At 39.6% G+C, this 25178-nt stretch overlaps 1 protein-coding gene across 1 annotated transcript in view; it reads right to left on the reverse strand.

The window, feature by feature from the left end:
* Positions 1-25178, reverse strand: part of PCNX2 (pecanex 2) — a 162332-nt gene that overhangs the window by 123683 nt on the left and 13471 nt on the right. Inside the window, exons 5-8 of the mRNA XM_054393637.1 lie at positions 23741-25024; positions 14535-14682; positions 14220-14365; positions 13208-13301 (exon numbers count right to left, since the gene is read on the reverse strand). Coding sequence (XP_054249612.1) covers positions 13208-13301; positions 14220-14365; positions 14535-14682; positions 23741-25024 — 1672 coding nt within the window. The remainder of the gene's footprint in view (positions 1-13207; positions 13302-14219; positions 14366-14534; positions 14683-23740; positions 25025-25178) is intronic.

A 25178-nucleotide genomic window follows, 5' to 3' on the forward strand; every position in this document is an offset into this window, starting at 1 on the left:
TACTGTGCATAAGCTCACCTTGGGAGGGTCCTAAGGAAGATGCTATTTCCTCCCCACCCTGACCCTCATCTACTGCTGTGACACAGCACTTGAACAGTTTACTTGAGGAAATCTGCACTTACAACAGCAGTACCTGTTAGGTTGCAGAAAAAGTGTGCTATCATGACATGACTGACTGGGTCCCATCAAGAATATATTGAAATAATTGTTACTCGGGGAAAAGAACTATTTTGGATACTTCTTGCTTAATCTCTACTAAATGGGATTTATATACTAGGTGCCCTGCTCTGCTCATTACCTTGATGCCTGCCTTGAGCTCTTACTACTTTCATATCTGCATGAGGTGAAAGCACCTCAGTTCTCATGCAAGGCAGTCAATAGCATTTGTTTCTATTTTCCATAAACCAAAGAGAATCAGGAAGAAATTAGAGCAGTCTTCCTACAGTCAGCCAAGAAGCCTGTGGCAAGGCAAAGAATAAAACTCGTCTTATTAGTTTTAGTTCACTCAATTCTCCTTGCATTTGGATGCCAATTTCTAAAGCCTGTCATGTAACCCCTGTTAAGCTGAACAAAAGGGGCTTTAAAATTATGGCCATCCTGCAATCGCTAGCTGGATAACTTAACTGGAGTGGCCAGGTCTGTGCTGAGATAAGCTTCAATGTCTGGATTATTTAAAAGCAGGGCTGGAGTCACACTAACAGCTTGAAATGCGCACACCCTCACCTCCCCTTCAGGACTCACTAGCTCTGCCCGGACCAACAGGAACATCAGCAGCCTTGGGATGTCTCCAGAGGAGTCATCCTGCCAGGTACCTTAGTTTTCTCAAAGCCTTGATTGCTATTAGGCTTGGATCCCAGATACGACTTTCACCATGTGCCACTCCAGCAGAGCTATTTGCTGAGCAGACATAAGAGCACCCCATGTTCCTGACATAATGGCTTTCCTTGTGCTCCCAACTCCTCCTGCTACAAGCAGAAAGGTGACCTGCTCCAGTCAAGATGGTTGTCATGTTCACCCTTGAACAGTACAAGGAAACAAGGGCTTGGTTCAACAGAACCTACTTGATGTTCCAGCCACAAGGCAAGACTCCATTAGAATGCATCTCCTTTGTGGTTCGTTTAGCACCTTGTCAGCAGTCAATCAAAAAAAGAGTACAGAAAAGATGTGAAAAGATCCAAGAACACAAATCTCAATCAAGAGATGTAGGCAGGCAAGGGAGGAAGGCATCTTAAGTGCCATTACACAGCATGTGGAGGGAAACAGGTGATTAGACCCAGTCAGCATGGGTTCATGAAGGGCAGGTGCTGCTTGATGAACCTGAACTCTTTCTATGACAAGGTGACCCGCTGAGTGGATAAGGGAAAAGATCTGGATGTTTTTACCTGGACTTTAGTAAAACACTTGACATTGTCTCCCACAGTATCCTCTTGGAGAAAGTGACTGCTCATGGCTTGGATGAGTGGAAGTTTTGCTGAGTAAAAAACTGACTGCATGGTCAGGCCCCAAGAGTGGTGGTGAACAGAGTTAAATCCAGATGGCAGCCAGTCACTAGTGGTGTTTCCCAAGGCTCAGTTTTGGGGCCAGTTCTCTTTAATATCTTTATCAATGATCTGGATGAGGGGATTTAGTGCACCCCCAGTAAGTTTGCAGATAACACTAAGCTGGGAGGGAGTGCTGATCTGCTTGAGTGTAGGAAGGCTCTACAGAAGGACCAGGACAGGCTGGATCAAACCCAAGGTTAATGCTATGAGTTTTAACAAGTCCAAGTGCCAGGTCCTGCACTTGGTTCACAACAACCCCATGCAATGCTACAGGCTTGAGACAGAGTAGCTGGAAAGCTGCCTGTCAGAAAAAGACCTGGGAGTGTTGAGCAACAGTCAGCTAAACATGGGCCACCAGTGTGCCCAGGTGGCCAAGAAGGCCAGCAGCACCTCAGCTTGGATCAGCAATGGTGTGAACAGCATGACCAGGGAAATGATTGTGTCCCCGTACTTAGAATTACTGAGGTTACGCTTGAGTGCTCAGCTCAATATTGGACCCCTCACTACAAGAAAAACCTTGAGATGCTGGAGCATGTCTAGAGAAGGGCAACAAAGCTGATGAAGGGTCTGGAGAACAAGTCTTATGAGGAGTGGCTGAGACAACTGACTTTATTTAGTCTGGAGAAAAAGAGGCTGAAGGGAGACCTTATCCCTTTTAATAACTCCCTGAGAGGAGACTGCAGTGAGGTGGGTATTGGTCTCTTCTTCCTAGTATCAAGTGATAGGACAAGAGGAAATAGCCTCAAATTGCACCAGGGGAGATTTAGGTTAGATATTTGAAGTAAGGTTCTCACATGCTTGGAAGGGTTTTCCCCTCTCACCCCAAGGAAGTGGTTGAATACAGTCTCTGGAGTTGCTTAAAAGACACAGAGATGGAGTGCTAAGTGACGTGGTTTAGCACCAGACTTGGTAGTCAGATACTGGTTGAAATTAATGATCTTAAAGCTCCTTTCCAACTGAAACAATTCTATGATACTATAAAGTCTAGAGTAACACCTCCCAGGAGGAATATTGCCACAGATAAAGACTACAGAGGTCAGCTCTGACTTTTGCATATTGCAAAGCTTGAAGGATGGATTTTTTTCCCTCCCTTCCCCCTTCTTCCTGTCAAGATGAATTGTCCTGTTCCTTGTCATTGTGGGTGCAACCCTGGGACTCCCTGTTCACAGCAGAAAAAAGACAAGCACAGCCAAGGATGAGCAGGAACACTACTCTGGTAATTCCATCCTGAAAAGCAACCCAACAAAACAGCAGAGGCATAAACAGTGGCTGCTCATATCTTCCTAAAGGAAGAGTTAAACTCCAATAACTTTCCACATTTTCAGCTGTCTTTCTACAAAGCCAAGTGGAGTCAAGAGTAATTATAGTTTGGATGATGTCTTTTATCCCATGTTTGCCAACAATGGAAGGACAGATATCCATGGGCCAAGACATTCCCCTGATACTCTGTTCTCACAGTCTCACAGTATATCAGAGGATGAAAGGGACCTCAAGAGATCATCAGGTCAAACCCCCCTGCCAGAGCAGGATCACTTAGGGTAGTCCACACAGGAATGCATCCAGGTGGGTTTTGAAAGTCTCCAGAGAAGGAGACTCCACACCCCTCCTGGGTGGCCTATTCCAGTGCTCTGTCACCCTCACTGTAAGGAAGTTTCTCCTCATGTTGAGGTGAAATCTTCTATGTTCAAGTTTGAACCTATTGTTCCTTGTCATACCACTGTGAACCACTGAAAAGAGCCTGGCCCCCCCTGACACCCACCCCTCAGATATTTATAGACATTGACCAGATCCCCTCTCAGTCTTCTCTTCTCAAGACTAAATATCCCCAGGGATCTCAGTCTCTCTTCATAGGGGAGATACTCAAGCCCCCTAATCATCCTCGTAGCTCTCTCTTGGATTCTCTCCAGCAGGTCTCTGTCTCTCTTGAACTGGGGAGCCCAAAACTGGACACAGTTCTCAGAAGTCAAAATTCTTGTACTCATAAGAGTTCTTCCAAGAATAAATTTAATAGATCAAATCATCTCACACCAGACTTGAAAATAACTTGAAAAGCCAAGAGAATCCACAGTCTGTTTTATCTTTACAGGAAAAATTCATAGCTCCACCTATCAGCAACAGCAGAACAGTCTGCAAGCAGCTAGGACTGGTGAAAAGGCTGAAAAATTCCTAGGCCTGCAGAGGAAATTAGGGCAGAGACACTGGAAAAGGCAGAGCTAACAAAGCAACAATTCCAAAATCAGAAGCCATCATCCAGCCTTCATCTGCCTCCTGTGCTTTTTATTTGTCAGCCTCGTTTCTCTGTATCTTCTTACTCTTTCCTCATCTCTAGTTTCCCTCGGCTCCTGTTCGCTTTTTATTTCTTCCTCAAACCTATTTTCCACACAACCTCCTTCTGACATTCACTTGCTACATGCCAGATGCTGAATTGCTTGCACAGCTACAGGAAGCTGTACTTCTCACCCAATGACATTGTTATCACACTGACTGCAAATATCAGTAAGAAATGCAGTGGTGGTGTTTGTGTTTTTATAAGCCTATAAACTAGATTCCATAAATTTATTACCATATATAAATAGGAGCAAACACTCTCTAATCATAAAACCATTATAACAGAGCTGTTTGCAGTATAGCAGGGAATCTTGCTAAATAGAAAATCTGTTCATTTGCAGAATCAAATTAATGTTATCATGATCTACTACAGTAAACTGCACTGCTAATGTAAGCAAAGGTATAATTGAACTAAATTTTGAATAATAAATTATTAACTACAAATATCTTTGATAAACACAAACTCTGCAGATCAAATGCAAAAGATACATAGCACCCTCTACTGACAACTGGTTAAGTTGGAGATTTTTTTCTGGCTCATAATTCAGTTTCATAATAACAGTGAGTCAACATAAACTAGTTGAGCAATCATACAACAGTTTTAGTATACCCACAGAGCACTAGAAAATCTTCCTTTTCCCTCTGATTAGTCTGTGATAGTTGCCCTATACCACTGACAATTTGGCCCAAGCCATTCACCTATAATGCAGTCTGAGTCATCCCCTTCATTAAGGATTAACTAGCCTTGAGCCTGAACACATCTCAAAGTAAGCTCATTATACAGGTGCACCACAAAGAATTCTCCATTAATATAGTTTTTTTGTAGGTCTCAGCTAAGTTTCATTTTAACGTGTGTGTAGGAGAAAGGACAAGGAACCTAGTAACCAATGCCACAGCAGTCACAGTAAATCACCTTCCTCTTAGTGGTCTTCACGTGCTTAAAGCCAGAAAGATCAGACTAGATTTCCTCAGGTAGCTGTCTGGATCATTACAAAGTCTACCAGTATGTAACGAATATCCACAAAAATAATAAATAACATAGCTGAAAGTAATTTGTAATACTCAACAAAATACCATCTATTTCTGCTCATTGTTAATCAAGTCTTCCATGCAAAGATGCCAGCATTTATCTGACAACAGAAACTGTACAATTCAGGAATGAGATTAAATCCACTAGTTGCAGATATTGTTTTTTCAGCAGGACATGATTTACAGTTCCAGATTGTACTTTGAAATAAGATTTAAATTAAAAGTATGTGAGAAAACTGAAATAAGCAAAAGTGAGAGCAGCATTAAGATTGGATAATGATGTGACAAACTTGATCACAGCAAACACATTAAAAAGATGAAGAGGAAAAAAATCTTCACTTTTTTTTTTTTGAAAGAAATTAATAGTTTCAAAAAGAGTACTACTAATTCAGAACACATATTTTAACTTTCCTTAGTAATTACTGCTGAGGTGAGCTCAAGCTAACTTGACAGGTCTCTTAAACCTGGTTCACATTTTGCTACTCGTGCAACGGGATTTGAGGCACATTTTAACTAGTTAGAAAACCACCTCCAACAGTAAGAAGATAAAACAGCATAGTTTAGACAATGTCAACACCAGATATACTGATTTACTGACATAAGAGACAGAAAAATAGACAAGATCACTGTTGAAGTTTTGCAATGGACTATAAACCGAGCAGTAGTACATATTAAGTTCGTTAAATCTAATATTCTTTATGGACAAAAAAATCTTATGGAGCACATTACCACAAGTGCTGCAAGCAGTACAAAGACAAGAAATGATGCATGCCTTCTTACTTACGTGTTGTAAGAGTGGGATCCACTCAGCACACCCTTGCCTCTCTGTATTCAGATTTTATTTAGATAACAAGCATGTAAATTGATAACATGCATTTCAGAGCAAAGAAAATGACCCCTACCATTCTATGACACTAACAAAAAATGGTAAGCATGTACTAGCTAATAAACTAGAGGATGCATTTTGAGAAGATACAGCTTTTCTGGAGTTAATGCATTAACAGCAACCACGGTTCCGTTCTGTCTAATTTTTTAAAACCCCTTTTAGCTCTCTTTATGAAATGGTGGGAGAGAGAAACCAGTCCCGGAAGCTAAAGGACTACTGGAGCTTAGTCTTCAGCAGGATTTTGCTGCCATCATGTGGCAGGATGATCCCCTCCCATCTCAGAGTCTTAAACTGTTGAAAATGTTTTGCATTCAGAGTGAAAAAGGAGGTAATCCTACAAATACAGGAAGGGATTTTAACTGGCCAACATAACAAGGGTTTCCTCTTGTCCCAAGCAAGCCGGCAGGAAATTATGGAGTCTAGAAAGCATACTTTTTAATCACAGTTCAAACGTTTCAGTGTGCACATGCACACACCATGCATTTTGTGTTCAAGCAGCACTATGCTGAGGGGATCAGCTCCTCAGAAATCACTGACTTCAAAAAATAACTGTATTTGTGGTATCTGTTTCAAAATGTGTTCTTCTACAGAGATGCACAATCTGTCAAGCAGCTTTACAGAATCTTTAAGTCAGCAGCCTAATAATAGATTAGTTGATGATCTTCGTTATTTGGGCCACCTTGTTGAGAAATATAAAGATGATTCAGTGATACAGTATTTTATCATTCTAAAATGGCTTTTTGAAACACAAAAAATAATCTACTTAAGTCTGCTTTCTCCTATGAGAAATAAACCTCAAAGGTTCAGGGAATTTCCCAGCAGTGAGCATACTAAAGTATTAATGGATTTATACTGGAGACACAGTAGCACTAAGGCATTCATATAGCGTAACGCTCTCAAGCATCTTATTCAGGGATGTGAACATAGATCAAATAATTTAAATCACTGACCTGAAGTTCTTTCTTTTGCCTAGGGCCCAGAAACACTAGCACTCTGCAGCTGTACTGGCAGGTAACTTAAATTATTTTCTTAGTACTTATTAGTCACTATTTTGCTACAACTACTTATTTTAAAATCTATTTGCTTTGCTGTTGATAACAAAAGTAAATCTCAGACAAACAAAAAAAAATTAAGCTTTCTTTTTTTAAGTTATCTACCTGTCCTGCAAAGTATTTTGGACTCAAACTATAGCATAGCTTCTTAGAAGTTTAGCGTTTGTGTCAAAGCCTCATCTAAAAAAATGTAAAGGGTTTAAGAGGACTAACTGTTCAGACAGAACATTCAAGTGCAATGAATCCACAAATTGTACTGGTATTGATGAACCACATGAAATACTAAAACATATATAAATACAATTACATACATACATTACAGTCTTTTAAAAATTACATCTATAAATTAAAAAAAAAAAAAAGATGACCAAGAAAGCAGCAGAAGGCTCAAATGAGAATAATTATAAGTATGTAAGTATACCTATATATATATATATGTAAGTATACTTACATATATATATAAAGTACACTTATAAAAGTATACTTATAAATATATTTTTATAAGTATACAGCATGTGAGGTGTGTACCTACATTATCAATCTCCAGTGAAATCCTGAGTGTCACTTAGGCAGGTAGGAGAACTGGCAGCTAAGACAGAAAAACGTTTGGTTGTTTTTTTTTTTCCTCAAGGCTCAGCAATCATACTTTCTGATCCATTTCTCAAATGTATCAGCTGTATGCCATACATCCATTTCTGTGTCCTATCTTACATAATAATTTTAAACTCCAGCTACCATCACACACATGCAGCACAGTAGCCTCCTGATGTAATTTATGGCTACTATCACCAGACAAATGAATAAACTCTAGAAAGAAGTCCAGCACTTAAGTCTGTATGTGCATTTGAATAAATCAAATGCTTTTGCATCACACAGTTGAATCACTGTTGGTAAAAACTTGGACTACTCTGAAGACATCAACTCTATCTTTTTAAAATCAATACATATGTATAATGACAGCAACCAGCACAGAACTGAGAGCTGAAATATGGTTTTCTTCTCACGATTTTAACACAGGAGAAAAGAAAATAGCTCAATAATACAAACATTACTTTTATAAATCACTTTTTTTATAAATCACATTCACTAAAACTCAGAGTATTATTTGAGAGAAACATAAATGGCCAAATGCTTTCATAGCTTATATAGGCTGTGACGTTGGCTTTAGAAGACCTAATACTCATTTTGAGAGGCAGAATTAGTCTATTCTTACAAAATAGCCCGTATCTTTTTCCTTCTTAAGAAAAAATATCTCCATATAACTCATTTTTCCTTGGAGATACACACATCTGTTTTTCAGATAACAGAGAGCATTTCCTGGATTGGTGTGGACAAATTGACGTCTGGATTTTGTGCAGACTACCTTCTATATTTATTGAAGCATAGTTAACCATAGCACATAGGAGATAGTACACCAAAAGAAAGCTCTGTGCTTTAAGTAGAAAAAAAAATCACATGGATGCAGAGAAAAATGCTCAAACACACATAAATACTATTGGGTGTCTAGCATGGCTCTGCATGGGCATGCTCTTCAGGGATGTCTAATGATCTGTTCTCATGTTGGATTTGAATATTCCTGAACATGTCAGAGACGGGCTGCAAAATACTTGAGCAAACCAGCATGGGAAAAATACAAAACATTTTTTGGAAATAAATCCAGCCCTTCTTGAAATTAAATTTGTTCGTATTATCTAGCAAAATGCTATGCTGAAATAACAATCATGGTGATAGATCATCAGTAAAACTCAGGGAGGGAAACATCTGAGTTTCACAGTGCTAGCAAGCTATCATGCCTGTGAACTACTTCAGGCCTTACCATTGGGATTGGGAATATTTGCAAAATTGTTTGAAGAAGAAAGGCAGAAAGAACAAATGCTTAATCATTAGAGTATTTCAGATTATCATGTAAACATACCCATAACTTCATATCTAACACTATTATATTTTGATGCCTGTCATTGCTAAGAACACAATTTTATACATGGCAAAAATGTAGAATACATTTTGGTAAAGCTATCATAGAACATAGGTACTGTAGGTACATAGAAACTATCAAAACAGTAAAGTGTGTTACATGGGTGTTCTCAAGTTTATTGTAAGCTTATTTTTTCTGTCTTTGGCAACATAAACAAAAGAAGCAGATATAGGCAGTATTGTATTTTACTTGAGAAAAGAAACTGCAACAGTTTACATTACTTGAACAAAGTTTCTCATAGATGTGAAACCAGGAAGGACAACATGCCTATAGATCAGCTGCTTGCATTCAAATGATTTCAAAAGATAGACAGATTTATTTCATACCCACGTTGAGGACAGCGACATTACTGAGAGGTATCAAATATTGACAAAGCTTTTCATGGATATGCATGATTAAAGTGCTCAAACTTCTAAACAAGAAGCCCAGCATGCAAAGAAACAACATTTAGAAAAGTAGTTAAATGTTTTAAAATGTTAGCCTCATAAAATAAGTGTGCACAGAACATATGATTGCTGACAAATTTATAAATTCTCATCAATATACTTCAGCACCCTATTAGCCTCTCTACTGAGGACAGATCATGCAAAAAATCATTAATTCTACTATTATAATTACTGTCATTTTAGGGGTTTGTGCTTTTACTTCTATTTATAAGCCACTTTATATGTGTCCTGCTTTTGGCTGGGAGAGTCATTTTTCTTCCAACTAGCTGGTACAAGTGCTGTGTTTTGAATGTAGTGTGAGAATAAATAATCTTAGTAACATATGGATGTTTTAGGTGTTGCTAAGCAGTGTTTATACTAAATCAAGGACTTAGTAGCTTGTCATGCCTGCCAGTGAGAAGGCTGAAGGGACACAGTAAGTTGTGAGGAGGTACTGCCAGGATAGCTGGCCCAGACCAGCCAAAGGAATATTCCAGACCATACATCATGGCCAGCATGTAAACATGAGTGAAAGCTGTCCAGGGGTTGCTGATTGGAAACTGATTGTGTATCATGCACACATGTGTGATATTCTCATTATTTCCACACAGTTCTTACTATTTTTTCCTTTTCCACCCCATTTAAAACTTTCTTTACATCAACCCATGAGGTTTTGTTTTGTTTTGTTTTGTTTTTTGTGGTTTGGGTAGTCTTCCCCCTCCCCCAGATTCTTTCCTCCATCCCACTGGGTGTGGGAAAGCAAGCAAGAAGCTGTGTCATGGTTAGTTACTGGCTGGGGTTAAATCACAACAGCTATATAATACAATACCTCAAAAATCTTTCCTTTTTAAATTTTTTTGCCTCTAATCAAAACTGACCCAATTATTTAATTGCAAGAGACATTCAAGTTAAAGAAATTCCTGGGAAATGCCTGCTTTCTGTCACAGTGTCAGAATGACACTTTCTTATTTTAAGACATTTCTGAACTCCAGCTTGTGTCTCCTGACCCCAGAAAGCACAATGCTTTAATGTATACATTCTTTCCACTCTTTTTTTTAAAAGGATGTATTATTGTTGATTGTTCTGGGTTCTACTCTGCATTGCAAATTTAATGGGAAGAATTTAAATTTGAAAATGTAACTGTTCTATACAGATAAGATATAAACCAAGTTGGCATTTGGTGAGAAGTTAAACTAACTGTGCAAAAAATGATTATACCAGGCACATGTCTTACACAAACGTGAACTTTCTCATGCTTATCTGCCTTCCCAGAAGCCAAGCACATATTCAAAACACACAGCACAGAAGCACTGTAAGAGACAAAAGCTGTAAAGACCTTAATACAATGAGGCAGAAGAATAATTTTCAGGATGAGAAAACTATTTCAAATTTCCCACTCCAAAACAGATTCAAATGGTCTTTCTGTAACTGCTTTCTAACTAAAAACATGAGCTGAGACAACAGTTTACACATTGTCTTGTCGAGAGCTGTCAAAAAGCAATTTATGGTTAGAGGTGAAATTATTATGGTCCTTTCCAACCCTGACTGATTCTATAAGGATCATCTAGTTCCAACCCCCCTGCCATGGGCAGGGACACCTCACACTAGATCAGGCTGGCCAGAGCCTCATCCAGCCTGGCCTTAAACACCTCCAGGGATGGTCCTCAACCACCTCCCTGGACAACCCATTCCAGGCTCTCACCACTCTCATGGGGAAGAACTTCTTCCTTATGTCCAGTCTGAATCTCCCCACTTCCAGCTTTATTCCATTCCCCCTAGTCCTGTCACTACCTGATAGCCTAAAAAGTCCCTCCCCAGCTTTCTTGTAGGCCCCCTTCAGATACTGGAAGGCCTCAATAAGGTCGCCTTGGAGCCTTTTCTCCAGACTGAACAGCCCCAACTCTTTCAGTCTGTCCTGTATTAATGAGATTGCTATATTGAAGAAGTTCTGAAAATTTTCAGGATAAGGACTGCAGGTCCTTAGAACAGTACCATAGCTGAAAATGCAAACAACAAAATTAAACCAACCAATTAACCAAACAAAAACTCATTAAAAAAACCTCAAACAAACAAAAAAAACCCAACCAACCAACAGACCCCATCACCCCCCTCTCAAAAAAACCCCAAAACAAAACAACCAAAAACCACCATCAACAAAAAAACCCCAAACAACTAAAATTAGAATCTAGCGGAATATACTTTAACACTGAAACTGGATCATCTCGTAACACTGCAGAGCCAAAAAGAGGTGATGGACCACTGACAGTACCACTTCCAATGTAAAAGAGCTTCTGAAGGAAGAAATCACAGACTTCCTTCAGACTTGTACATTGCTTTCTCTAGCACATTGTAATCCATTGTTGTGAGCATATCCCTTTACAAGCAAAAGGAACAGCAAGGAGGACACAAAAACGAAAACAAACAAAAAAACCCAACCAACCTTGTAACACAGCATGCCTTCTCTGACAGAGGTATTGTCAAGATTTTGCATTATTTATGAGAAATAGATTTCAGAAGCCACACCATGTAGATAATGTTTACAGGCCACAGAAATATTAGTGTAATTTCAGTTCCTAACAATCTGTTGTAAAATACCAACTGAAGCAAACAATAGTAGAACTCACTAGAGAGAAATAGCAAGTTGTAATTTGAATTTTAGGTCGTTAAACACTAGTTAGTCTGCCTCAAGGCTTTCTCTAATGGTTTCTTTTGAGTAATATTTAAATGCCTTATCCAGTTTTGCATAATGTAGTTAAAGGGCATTTACCTGTGGCAAATTCCTAAGACAAACACATTATTCTTGACAAAACAGCCAGAGTTCATACCCTCCCTGGTCAAAATTTCTTCCTTATTTGTCAGCTACAGCGTTACCCAGAAGTGCCACAGCTTCTAGCATGCCACTGCCCTGACCTGCTGCTTCTACCCTCACATTGACTCCAGTACAGAAACACTCCGAAGAACCCACTCCTCTTTGATGATTTGTTCTGTTGCCCAATCTGAACTGCTGCTGTACTCCAAGATTTCCAGCAAAGGTGCTCATTTTTAGAAGTTAAATACATATAAAGGGCTGTAAAGAATATCTGAATTTGCTTTTGTTAACGTTTAGGAAAACCCTTGAAGAAAACGTCCTGTCCCTAGAGGTCTACAAGCTACAAACAAACTTAACATAGAGGAAGACAGAGATGTCACATAAGCATCAAGCAAAGGCAGATTCAGAAGGACATCTTACATGAGAAGGAAGATGTTCTTCTTTTGATAAAACCAGATTAACTGATAAATGTCACGGGACTGTAAGCTATTCCTGAATTTAGGACAGATTCATGTTCGTAGTTATACAACAAGGGAGGAAGGGTGCAAGGTAAAGCAAAGACAGCTGCACGACTGAAATAGCCCCAAAGTAAAATACTTCATTTTAGATCACAGTAATGAATATGAGATTTATGTGGATCACTCTGAAAAAAAACTTTGAAAAAAGAAAATTGTTCAGATACCTTTCAGAGTGGCAAACTATCATTGGAAACTTCATGTAAGGTGAAAGATGCTGCTGCTAGAATCCTACAGGAAGCAGTGTCACTGGCTGATACTGACACAGCATTAAAAAAAAAAAAATCTACAAAGGACCCAACATGCATGGGAAGCAAGCAAGACAAGGTTAGGAAAATAGCTGGTAACGGTCCCACTTAATTGATTTTATTTACAATCTTATTTGTAATGATCACATTTGACTCTGGCTATTCCCAGAAAGTAATGAAAGAACATTGGATGCTTCTAATTTTCTTTTTCACTTCTATCAGTATTCTTACAAAGCAGCCACTGTTTTAGCACAAAGTGCATGCTTTGACATTTCTACAAGAGGTTAGCACATTTATTCTCCAGTACTCCTTTTCACATGCATCTTTCACAGGTGCAATTAGTTTCATAGCTTCTAGCAATGAAAACTCTAACATTTCTAAAAATAAGGGTTTACTTACTGAGCATTTGAAACACAATCACAGTTTGATAACTGATGTCGAAAGTTTCCTTCCTTCTGACAGCCAGCCTTTAAATAACAGGACCTAATTTCCCCTTCAGAACATACAGAAGAAAAAAATCAGTTCAACTACAATGATTATTTGTTTACTCACAAAGTTTAAAAAACCCCAGTCATATATTTCACATTTACAAATACAGTTTTCAGTCTGTGCACTAGGCTTACATTAGACTTCAGAAAGCAAATTAACATTTCAATAACCGAAAACTTGAGACAAATGAAAACATAGAAGTTAGTGAAAATTTTAAAGGCAGAAAATCAAAGTACCTCTGGGATCACAAACCCAGACACCATGAGCACTCACTCCACACTAATTTTGAAGGCAGCTTTAAGAGAAGCACAACTTTTGGGGCAGCTGCCTTTCAGGGCCAGTACCTCACAGGGCACTACATGGAGTGCAAGCAAACCAGCATGAAATACATCATGGCTTCAGCCTCTAGGAATATCTGCACAGCAGCAGCACACCAAGCACAGGTATGGGGGCAAGACCAGGTTACTCATTAATGCTCTTGAAAAGGGTAGCAGAACACAACTCCAAAAGACAGCAATCATCACATTATCAGAGAGTTCAGTCTGAACCAGCTGAAGAATAAAACAATAAAAAGGAGGAATATTTTTATTATTATTGCACTAGTCAGGCCAGTGCAAAGTTCCTCCTCAGGGAGAAATGCCAGGGGTTGGTTCATTCTGCAAAGATAGATGTATTCTTTTGGCTTAGGCATCACTGTTCAAGGGTGATATTTGAAAAACTAACTTCATGCACTGTGAACGTCGCTGGCAGATTTTGAAAGCTCAAGTTATTGCTTATCTGCCTTTAAATTACTAAGCCCTTTCTTTCACGTGCACAAAAACATGCAGTTGGTAACAGACCAGACAAATATCCTTCTAGGGAATCTAAAGTTTCTTTAGAAATTTCCTCACACAATGTAATTATTCCAGCTACAGAAACTCACCATTTTCATCTATGAAAACATGCATTGCATCCACTGACAGCTCATCTTGCACAGACGCTTCAGGTCCACTGATTACTTGCAAGACAGAACTGTCTTGCTGAGAAGTTACCCGGTAGATTATCTGCCTTTGCCTGTTGCCCTGGTAACTTGACACAAAAATGTTTCAAAACTACTATAAGGAACTTTTTTCTTGTTCTCAATAAAACAAAAAAGAAAGAGAGGTTAATTAAAAGTTTATGTCATTTCTACTCAGTGAAACAAAACAGCTTACATCATATCTTTGAAGTACGAAATTGTAAAGTAAACTGGTCTTACAGTGCTGCAAATTTGGCAGGCTCTGGTAGCACCGGACTAGTACTAGCACGATCTTGGCTTTGTACATCTGATCTTTCCTGTTTAGGAAGTTGCTCACAGTGCTTTTCTGTTCCCACCATTTCTTCTTTTCTCTCCGTCATCTGGCTATCTGAAAAACAGGGCAGTGAAGTGGAGCCACTCTCTGCAGAACAAGAGCATCTAAAAGATAAAAGCTAAATCACTGCATAAAATACTGCAGTAGTTCCTAGTTTCATGGAAAAGATTAAAACACTACAATTATCTCTGGATGAGAAGGTACTCTGACTCTAGGTGGCTGCGTGAATGGGTTGTTTCAAGAACACGTTGGGTGAAGCAAAGAACAAATGAGAGAATTTATGTTTTGCTTCTCCTGTTGTTTCAAAGGGAAGTAATTTGTCCATAACCTAGAACGGTGAAGAGGTTGCTTCCCTGGGAGCCATAACTTGTACCCAAGCTTTGTACACTGGCAGCAGAAAAGCAGAAGCACTGGTCCATTCCCCTTTTACAAAAAGAAAAGTAGCACTTTCAAAGGAAATAGAGCTCTTGGACAGGAAAAGAAGTAGCTACCTAATCCCTCTTCCTCATCAGCCACACACCTGGTGCAGGACAAAGCACAAATTGGCTAAATAATTTCAAAGTAGATTTTCCTATGCTTGGAAAATATGGAACCATATATTTTTAAACATACACAACCATCTCGCCCAATTTCTCCTACTTGGAATACCAATACTAACTATATTTATACTATCTATCTACACATATATATCATCTACTTACATATATGTGTATGACTTTCAAGCACTAATCTTTTAGTTACTAATATTCATGTTGAAGAGAGAAATATTTTGCAACTGTGCTTCGACTGCAAACGAAAATAAGCATGTTAGGATTTTAAAGTGCAACTAAGACAGTGATTTCCTCACCACTATGTGCAGTCACAATTAAATACTTTAACCAAAAACAAACAAATAAATAAATCTGTAAATAAATCAGGTTTGTGGTGCTTCTTGGAGATGCTTCAGTGAGTCCTGTAGCTTCTTGCACTAAACAAGGTATATTGACATGTACTTAACCAGACTTCTTGTAATACCTGTTGTTTAAATGTCTTAGAAAACTAATCATCAAGAAAAAAACACAGAAAAATCTCACCATGAAAAATGTGTTAAACTATACTTCCCACCAATACAATTACCATGCTAACCTTCAAGAGACACCAATAAATAGTGGCGTCATAAATACAATGGTCTAAGGAGAAAAGGGATACTAGGTTTGCAGATGGACAAACTTTTATTAGGCCAACTGATATAATTTAAAAAATAAAACAAGCTTTTGGATATGTACGTTTTTCAGATTATCTGTCTTGTTTTCCTCCACCCATGTCAGCTGATCTAACAGCACACTTCTACAAATAAGCCTACCTTCAGGAGTTAAGATATCTCTGTGTCAGTTTCAATTCACAGGACACACCTCTTCTGTCTCAGACACTTGCACACAGCCACTTTTAACTGCAGACACTTCACACTTACTTTCTGGATGGGGAGGGTGGGGGAGATGCAGAAGTGTAACAACTTTAATTGTATCTCCACATCTTTTCACACACAGCAGGTATCTCGCTTCTTAATGTGTAGCACAGCAAGCAACACCAAGCCCTAAGAGTCTCAGTGAGGTCCCAGATGCTCACTAGCCAGGGTACCAGCAGCAAGAGGGAATGGACAGTGGAAATAAAGACACTGTGTGACTCTTACTTGGAACAGGTGCTGTCCTTCAGCTCCCACAAAGGGGAAAAAAGTATCTCATAACACTGCCAGTATTCTGACACTCCTGCTCCCTTTCTGTAGGCACATGGTGACCAAGAATCCCAAATTCTTGTGCCATAAATACAGTGAGTATAATTTCGTTTTAGGCTAGTCTTTTGTGTCATGTAGAGACAAAATTCAATATGCCTTCCAGACCTACTTTCTTCTATTTAGGGAAAAAAAAATAAAAAAGAGAGGGGGAAAAAAAGCAGGGAAGAGAGCAGAAAACACCTTTCCCCTTCCTAATCAAAGATTTAAACTCCATTTTAAGCAGAAGTTGTGCATTATTTAACTGTGGTATTACTGAAGCATCCCCTTAATGACGCAACTGTACCCGAGGGAGGTGACAGAGCCACAGTCAACTAATTGAAATCACCTTCCTAAAGGCTTGGGCTGTTCAAGGTGTAAGAATAATTGATAGACATCAGAAACCGTGGGTTTAATAACCTAATTGGTCTCATATTGCCCAAAATTAGCTCTAGGGCTAGAACCATTAAAAAGATTTTTTTAATTTGATTATCTAGTGGTTTCTCTTTTCCATTCCAAACCACAAACCTTGCAGACTTCTCCCTGCAGTGGTAAAGAGTCATAATAATAAAAACATGAATGTACTGCTTCTTACAGGCTTTATAGGCCAATCAGACAGCATCATGGTGGCAAGTACTTCCAGCACTGGAAAGGTTCATTACATGTTTTCATTATTATTATTACTCTTTCTTCCAAATGACTTACACCTTCAGTATTTACATGGAGATAGAGGTGTCTAGACTAGGAGTGGCACAGCATGCAACTGGCTCTATGTCACCAAACGCTCCTTGCATCAGAATTATGCTGGCAAAGCCCAAGTCGTTAGGAAAAACCCTCTCCAAAAGCAAGAGATGGCTGAAAAAGCACAAAAGGGCAGCATACCTGTACCTTCCCTGTGGCCTTCTACCACAGCTACAGAATCATAGAACGGTTTGGGTTGGAAGGGACATCTGAAGGTCACCTAGTCCAAACCCTCTGCAGTCAGCAGGGGCATCCTCAATTAGATCAGGTTGCCCAGAGCCCTGTCAAGTGTCACTTCAAATATCTCCAGGGATGGAGCCTCAACCACCTCTCTGGCAACCTGTTCCAGTGTTCCACCACACTTACGGTAAAGAACTTGCTCCTAACATCCAATCTAAATTTGCTCTTCTCTAGTTTCAAAGCATTGCCCCTCACACTATAGGCCTCTATAAACAGTTTCTCTCCATCTTTCTTGTAGGCCCCCTTCAGGTACTGGAAGGCTGCTATTAGGTCTCTCCAGAGCCATCTCTTCTCCAGGCTGAACAAATCCAGCTCCCTCAGCCTGTCCTGATAGGAGAAGTGCTCCAGCCCCCTGATTATTTTTGTGGCCCTCCTTTGGACCTACTCCATCAGGTCCACATCCTTCCTGTGCTAAGTGCTCCAGAGCTGGACACAGTAAGGTCTGGAGCTGGACTCCAGGTAAGGTCTTACTAGAGCTAAGTAGCAGAATCACCTCTCTCGATCTGCTGCTCCACCTACCTCTGGCATACACAAGGCTGACCATGCAGATGTCCCAACTCAGACCCAGGCTCTGCAAGTAACTTCATAATACGTCTTGAAATTATATGCCACATGACTCAGATATGTGAGGTGTAACTGTCAGGATTCACAGCCAAGTCAGGCTTAGGGAAAGGTGATTCAGAAGTCCTGCACAAACAATCAACTTTTGATCTACACAATTTTTTTGTGAAGCACAAGATACATCCTTTAGTTATTATGGTAAAATCCTTACCAAGATAAACATATATCCCATATGAGTGTAAGACACTTGCTGTGAACATTTTTATCTGTGCTAAACAGTTCAAACAGCAATAACAGCAGTATTTAAAAAAATGTAACATCCCAGTGCTGACTAATGAGATCCCAAGTTAAATGCAGTTACACAACCAAAACTTCCTTTCGCATGTAACTTTTTCATTTGTGGAACAGGTTTTAGTATCCCAAATCATCTTGTAGATGAGCCTTTGGTCCACAATACAAGGAGGCTAAAAACAGTTTTAGAGTTGAAATGGAGCAGCCTTTCTACGCATAGCAATTGTGCTGTCAGTGTATTTCTACTTCAATGTTGCCTTATTACTAGGTAAATAGAATGAAACTTTATTACTCTGTAACTTTTCTCCAAAATATTTTTTACTATCTCCAGAGTCTTCCAGATGTTTTTCTTCATCTTTTACTTGTATATCTCTATGTCAACCTATAACTCAGCCTTGTGAGTTAAAATGTCACGGTTGTTGTAACTTCAAATGCCATCTGGTTTGAAATCTGGTCAAGCAGAATTAAGCTAATTAAGGTTGAGTCCCTTCTGTTCATTAATCGCTCTGCTACAGAAGCTACTTCCTTCCACAACACTACACTCCAAAATAGAAAGTTTCACTTTAAAATATATTTTATTGCCCGCTCGGCTGCAGAGATAATGGTTTCAAATCACTCTGTGCTAGTCAGTACTGGCATGAAACAAAAGCTCAACGTGTGCCAAACTGTCCCATTCATATCTCGGGAGAACATTGCCAACCCTTTCTTCACCAACTTTTTTAGCAGAAACATCTTACATATTTTATTCTTAGATTTGCATATTATGCCCAAATATGGAAGAGAAAAATCTGACTTTAAAGCTGGTCACTCACCAAACAACAGGAGTGCCAAGGGAACCTGACATACCCAAAAAGTGCTGCAAAAGCTCAATGTGGGCAGTGAAGCAGCAGATGGAATTATCCATTCATCAGGACTACCACATTAATCCTGAAGTGGTAGGAAAAACTAGCAATACTCACTGTAACTGTTACAGGGCAAGGAGACAAGCATAGATTTGCTCAAAATAATTTTCTAGGCCAGCAGCAGAGTAAAATCAAGATTTTTGATATCTTAAGGTAAGTAATCCAACAACTTTGTCAGAATACAGACCTCTGAAATAACCTCATAGTTTCTTTAAAGGTCAGTCAACCTTGCCAAACATACTATTACCTCTGTGATTTAAAGACTGAAATATTTAAATCTCAACCTCTCAAGCCTAACACATCAAGTATCAGGTTCAGAAAACTGGTTTGTGCATCCTATTTCCTCCCCATACAAAGAGCAGCATCAAATGTTCCCTGCCATGAGTCAGGGATAGCACACAGCTGCTCCAAGAGAAGATCTAGCACCCGACAAGGTTTTGTGTCCTAAGTGCTACTTGCCTGCCAGCAAACTCCCCAGCTGTCGCCTCCCACCACAGCTGACATTTGGGCTGGTGACTCAATGCACAAGATCCCTCTTCCCCATGATTATATGGCAGGCAATAGCACTCTTCCTCACATGCAGAGGAAAAAAATGAGGAGCCTAAAAATATGCATAGGAGTATGTCTTTTTTATAGAAGGATAATTGTTTGGGATCCAGAAGAACTCACTTGAGATTGTGGTTTGTGCACTGCCCAGAATAATGAGTACCTTTTCTAAAATGAGCCTGCAAAACATCTAAATTCAGGCCATGTAGTTCCAGTTGAGGTTCTCCCATGACAGTCCCCACAACTCCCGTGGTAAGCTTTGCTCCCTGGGTGAGAACGCTGTCTGTCCTAGATTACATGCCAGCTATGCCAGAGGAGTTATACATGAGGTTCTGCCCTGCATAAGTCTGATGCACATCTGCTCTTACTCAACCGCAGGGATGTCAGATGGGTTCAAAGTAGCTTTTCCTTACGCTTCTTGAAGTCTCAAGAAATTTTGCATCTTCCCTTCACCAGGCTTTCATTACATGGGTTGTGCATTTTTGATTCAAAACTGAAAGGAAACTGGCCTTCAAGTAATTTTTAGCAACAGTGTCAGTAGTACTTTCTCACGCTTTAGAAGAGGTGGAGTGGCAACACAAGAGCTCTTAACAGCTTTTTTCTGCCCCGTATTTTAACGTGTTAAATCTAGCATCCTTGGTAGCATAAAGCAAGGCTTTCATTTTCTTGTGTTGCAGTTTACTGTCTACTAGAACAAGCTTATGTAGTCAGGGCAATCTCTTCCATGTCCAGAGAACTCACAAGTTCTGAGGGAGCACCCATATAACAAAGACCAACACATGGCATTCACACACTTGCAAGACTGCCCTGAGGAGCACATTTCCTTGCCTTCACCACATTATGCAAAATGGCAACTCTCTTACACATAGCTCTGAAGATCTGGCTTTCCAGGAATCTAGCAAGTTTCTCACACTGCCTAACAAACACCTTTGTGGAGTGCATTTCATGCTCTTTTGGACCAAGCATCTATTATTAGCTTTTGCCAATTAGGCAATTTGTAAAGTTAAAATAACAAAAAAAAAACCCCAAACACAACTAACCTCTTCCCTCAAAACAACTTGTGCATAGCTTGACTTGCTCTGTATTCCCCACACACATCCCTTTTCTTTGAACAACCTCTTCAATGTGGGAATAATGTTCACTTAGATCTGTTCCAAGATGCTATTTATTTAAAGCATAATTGCAAGGCTGTAAACAAATTAGAGGCTTTCTCATTCCTAAAATTCAGCCTTATTGTGGGGAACCTACCAGTAATTACAATAATTTATTTGAGCAAACAACACATTCTGACTAGCCTAGAAAACAAAGCCTACTTGCTCTTAAAAATAACTGCCTTTGAACTACCTCTCCTTAGTAAAGAGTACAGATTGACTTTCCTTCTTCCCATAGCACCCATCTGAGGTGCCTCCAACAGAAGCCAGAGCCATCAGCCCTGCTCCTGCAGGGCATGTGTCTTCCTGGCTCTGCTCTTCCTCGGTGTGACATTCACTGAGCCTGCACCAGAAATGAACAGATGCTTAATTATACATGTATGCAACTGAACTTTACCATCTCACAGGCATCCAGACTTAAGAAAATAGGAAAGTAGAAAATTCAGTTCAGGTTGCTTTCAGTAACAGCTTAGTTTGAGGGAAGAGCAGAGTTCTCTCATTTTCTCAGGATCTTAGATTCCAATAGAAAGAATCTCGTTTGCCAGACATAAAGCACAATATCTACACATATTGCTAAAATGTTGAGATTGGGTTTGGTTAGGGTTTTGGTTTTTTTGTTGTTTGTTTTGTTTTTCTTGTGTTTTGTGGTTAATTTTTTTTGTTTGGGTTTTTGTTGTTTGTTGTTGTGGTGGTGTTTTTTTTGTTTGGGTGTGGGCTTTTTTGGTCACTGTAGAATCAGAATCCGGTTTATTCTGACCACCCATTGCTTTCTTTTATGGAGCAACCTTTGCTATTCACACTACCTTAGGCTACTTGGCTGAAATCCCTTTCCACATTAGCTGCACTCTTTTTTGTGTTTAAACTTACCTCTGATATTTCCAGAATTTCTTTCTTCCAGATAAGTTACATCACACAGAAGTCAAATTACTGTGTAAACACTCAATTTTTCTAATTGAGGAATGGCAAAAATTGTAATCTGCTTGCTGCAACCCCCATACTGTTGCATGCTGCTGCACAGGGAGGTGACCCCACATCTGATCCCCTGCATCCTGGGTACCTGACAGGGCTCCCTGGACTCAGCAGGAGATCAGCTGAGCAAGCTCCAGTAAAAACCAGGGCTTGCTCAGCACACATCTTAGGCAACCACAGATCACAGACTGAAGTCAGCCAGGCAGGTTGATAAACTCAAAGCAGGACAGAAAAACTGCTCTGCAGAACAAATAGCCTGAGAAGTTGGAAGAGATGAGTAAGATAGACCAGAATTTTGGCACTAGGCCTAGAAGAAGCAAAATTTCAGTAGATAATAGAGAGGAGGACAAGTATAGAAGTGAATGCAAGCTGTGGGAAGGGCGTGGCTTTAGGTGAACTCAAGAGAGTAGAAAAGCCTAGAAAAGCAAGTGTGAATTGCTAAGAAGGATAGAGGGGAAGGGAGAAGCAGTATGAAGAGGAGGGCAAATAAGGAGGTTGCACAGGAGAGGAGTAGCTAAACTGAATGGATGAATGGGGAAAGGAAGGCACAGAACTAGAAATATAAAGTAGAAGGAAAAAATGAACACAAGCAAAAGAGAAAGCATCTAATGCATTGGATAAGACAGGCAAGAGGAAAGAGCAGGCAAAAGGAAATTTACAAGAAAATGACACACCAAGAAGACAGATGTACTTAATTTTATTTTAACAAGGTAAGAGTATGAATTTCATATTTGCTTTCTAAATACCTAATAAACTTTGATATCATGAGTCTTTTTCGTCTAGTAAAAAGTTCTTGCGGGAATGAGTCTGGGAACAGACTCCCTAGAACCTGCCTACAAACAGTGATACCATAGTAAAACAGGGGTGCCAAGCTCCATGCAAAATAGGCATTGAGGTTCCAACCTCTCAGACTTTTTTAGAATAGCTTATTATAGGATCTAAAGTAAACCAAATGTTTTGGAGATGGAAGAGACTTTAGCCCAGCCCTTCTGAAGAAACTCCACCAACCACTCGGCAAGTGCCCTGAGATTGCACCTGCTTTCACTGCACTGCACCTTACACACTCGTGAAACAGTCCTGCTAGTTTTGCCTAGAGAGCTGATAAAGACACTACCAACATGAATTCCTAACAGAAAGAGGTCACAGAGGTAGGTGACAGCTTAAAACCAGATTTTGCTGTGTAAGAACTATAAATTGGATTGCATATAAGTTTTGAAAATAGCTGAGATTTTTGTTGTTGCTGTTTTAAATAAAAGGCCTTTACATGCAATAGGAATTTGCATGAGAAGAGACCATTTTTCATTAAAATACTGGGGTTTCTCACTGAAAGCAACCACCAAACTTTCCTCCTTAACGCCCAAATATTTTAATTTCAAGTAATTAAAAAAAAAACCAAAACAAAATAAAAAAAAAACCCTCCTACCTATTGAGAACAAACAGGATTATTTTCATTAAAAAAAAAGTAAAAAAAAAAAGTCATAAACCAACCCACATATGTGCATGAAGTTTAAGAGTGTGTGTTTGTGCACAGACATGTTAGCTAAAAGCTGAACCACCACCAGTGATGAAGAGTTGTCTGTGTATGTCTATAAGTATGAAAAAAGCTGGAATCAACATGAACCTGGTAAGATGGACGAGGACAGGTGTAACACTGTAGCTATACACTTTTTTGTAAGATATTTGTGGTATTCCAACAATGCATGCCCACCACATGCATTCTGTTCTAGTACAGAATACTAGACACATACCAGACACCTACTGGGTGTCCAAAGGAAAATCCTTAAGAAAACAAAAATATTCAAAGAACTGAATCAGCTTGTCCCACCAAGCCCAGCCCTTCCCTGACCCTGTTAACACAAGCAGTTCTCTGGGAACTTGTCCTACTGCAGATCTCAGGTTAAGCTGCAATAAATAATGTAACTAGTCACAACTTCTTTATTCCAGAAGTAAACCACTCATCATACCTCCTACATGTCCATTTTCCTTTGTTGCTTCCATTTTGACAGCAGATTGATTAGATACCTTCATCTTTGAGGTATTAATGGATTCCAGGAGGGAAACAAACTCTAGAAAGTTAGATTCATTTGGCATCTGTCCTTCTTTAGCTTCTAGATCCGATTTGGAAGTTGGCAAGGTCTTTTCTTTGTCAGATACCTCAGTGAAGTTCTTACTTAGGAGCACATCTGTCCCACTGTCTACGCTCAACACCCGCATGTGCCTCTTCTCATGAGCAGTTCTACAGGACTGTGGGTCTAGGTTTTGCAGGTCTTCCTTAGATGTCAAATCCACAGTCTGAACATTTTCAGAAGCATTTTCTTGATTTGGATCTGAACAAGTGTTAGTTTCCAAAGGAGTATGTGCTGGGTTGCTGTGCTCCTTGACTGCTTCACCTGATTCATAGCCAGAGCATTGGTTGGATGACAGCTCTGCCTTTAAGAATTCTGGAGTTCTTTCGCTTTCACTAATCTCTGGACAAGTCTTACCTTTACTATCATCAGACAGGTCAACAGTGATAACAGGGATTCTGAGCTGTTCATTCGTTTGCTGACTTGGCCAACTTGCTGTAACTATACCAGACTCAAGGCCTGGTCTCTCAGTTCCCAGAGCATTTAAGTGGACGGAGCCTGCTAGGTCACTGAAGGTGGTGTTTGGCGTGGTACTCATTGTGATGACAATTTTAATGGGCTCACAGAGCTGGTCTACAGGAAGAGAATTGTCCACAACTGCAACAGTAGTCTCGCTGTCTGAGCAATCGAGGTCCTCATGGGTACTACCAGCACTGCAAGAACTTTCCATGTTCTCAGGATCTTTGGTTGCAATGGCATTGCACTGTGGGCAGTTATTGGTAAAGCCTGTATGTGGTGATCCATCTGAAAATTTCTCTTTTTTGTAGCTTTTAGGATTACTCAAATGGTCTGAAATAACGGAATTTTCACTGTCCCATGGCTCTAAAGAAACTCCAGTTCTTAAAATATCACCTTGTGATGAAGAAATATTGGAGATGTTTTTAGCTACATCTGTGTTCACAAGAATATCCTGGGATCCATGCTGTCCACACAGCTGTCTGTTCCCTCCTTTTTCAGTTATTCCATTACCATCAAGTGTTTCTATAGCAGCTGGTTTTATCACTATTGCTGATGCGGCGGCACTTGAAGCAGAGGCTGTAGAAAAAGGTAATGTATCTGCTTTAACACAGGGTGAGGTAGGTGAAACCAGTGGTGCAGTCTGGTCTTCTAATACCATAACACCTAATCAAACAAACAAACAAAATACATTATAGACCATATAGGACTTAGGTTTCACAAACATGAACACTATGCATTAACTTAGTATGATCTTTAACTAGCAAAATGTGATTCAGAGTAAAGCAAACCTAGCATAGATGATGTAGCTGATTAAAAC

Source organism: Indicator indicator, chromosome 2 (genome assembly GCF_027791375.1).
Source record: "Indicator indicator isolate 239-I01 chromosome 2, UM_Iind_1.1, whole genome shotgun sequence".
Taxonomy (NCBI): domain Eukaryota; kingdom Metazoa; phylum Chordata; class Aves; order Piciformes; family Indicatoridae; genus Indicator; species Indicator indicator.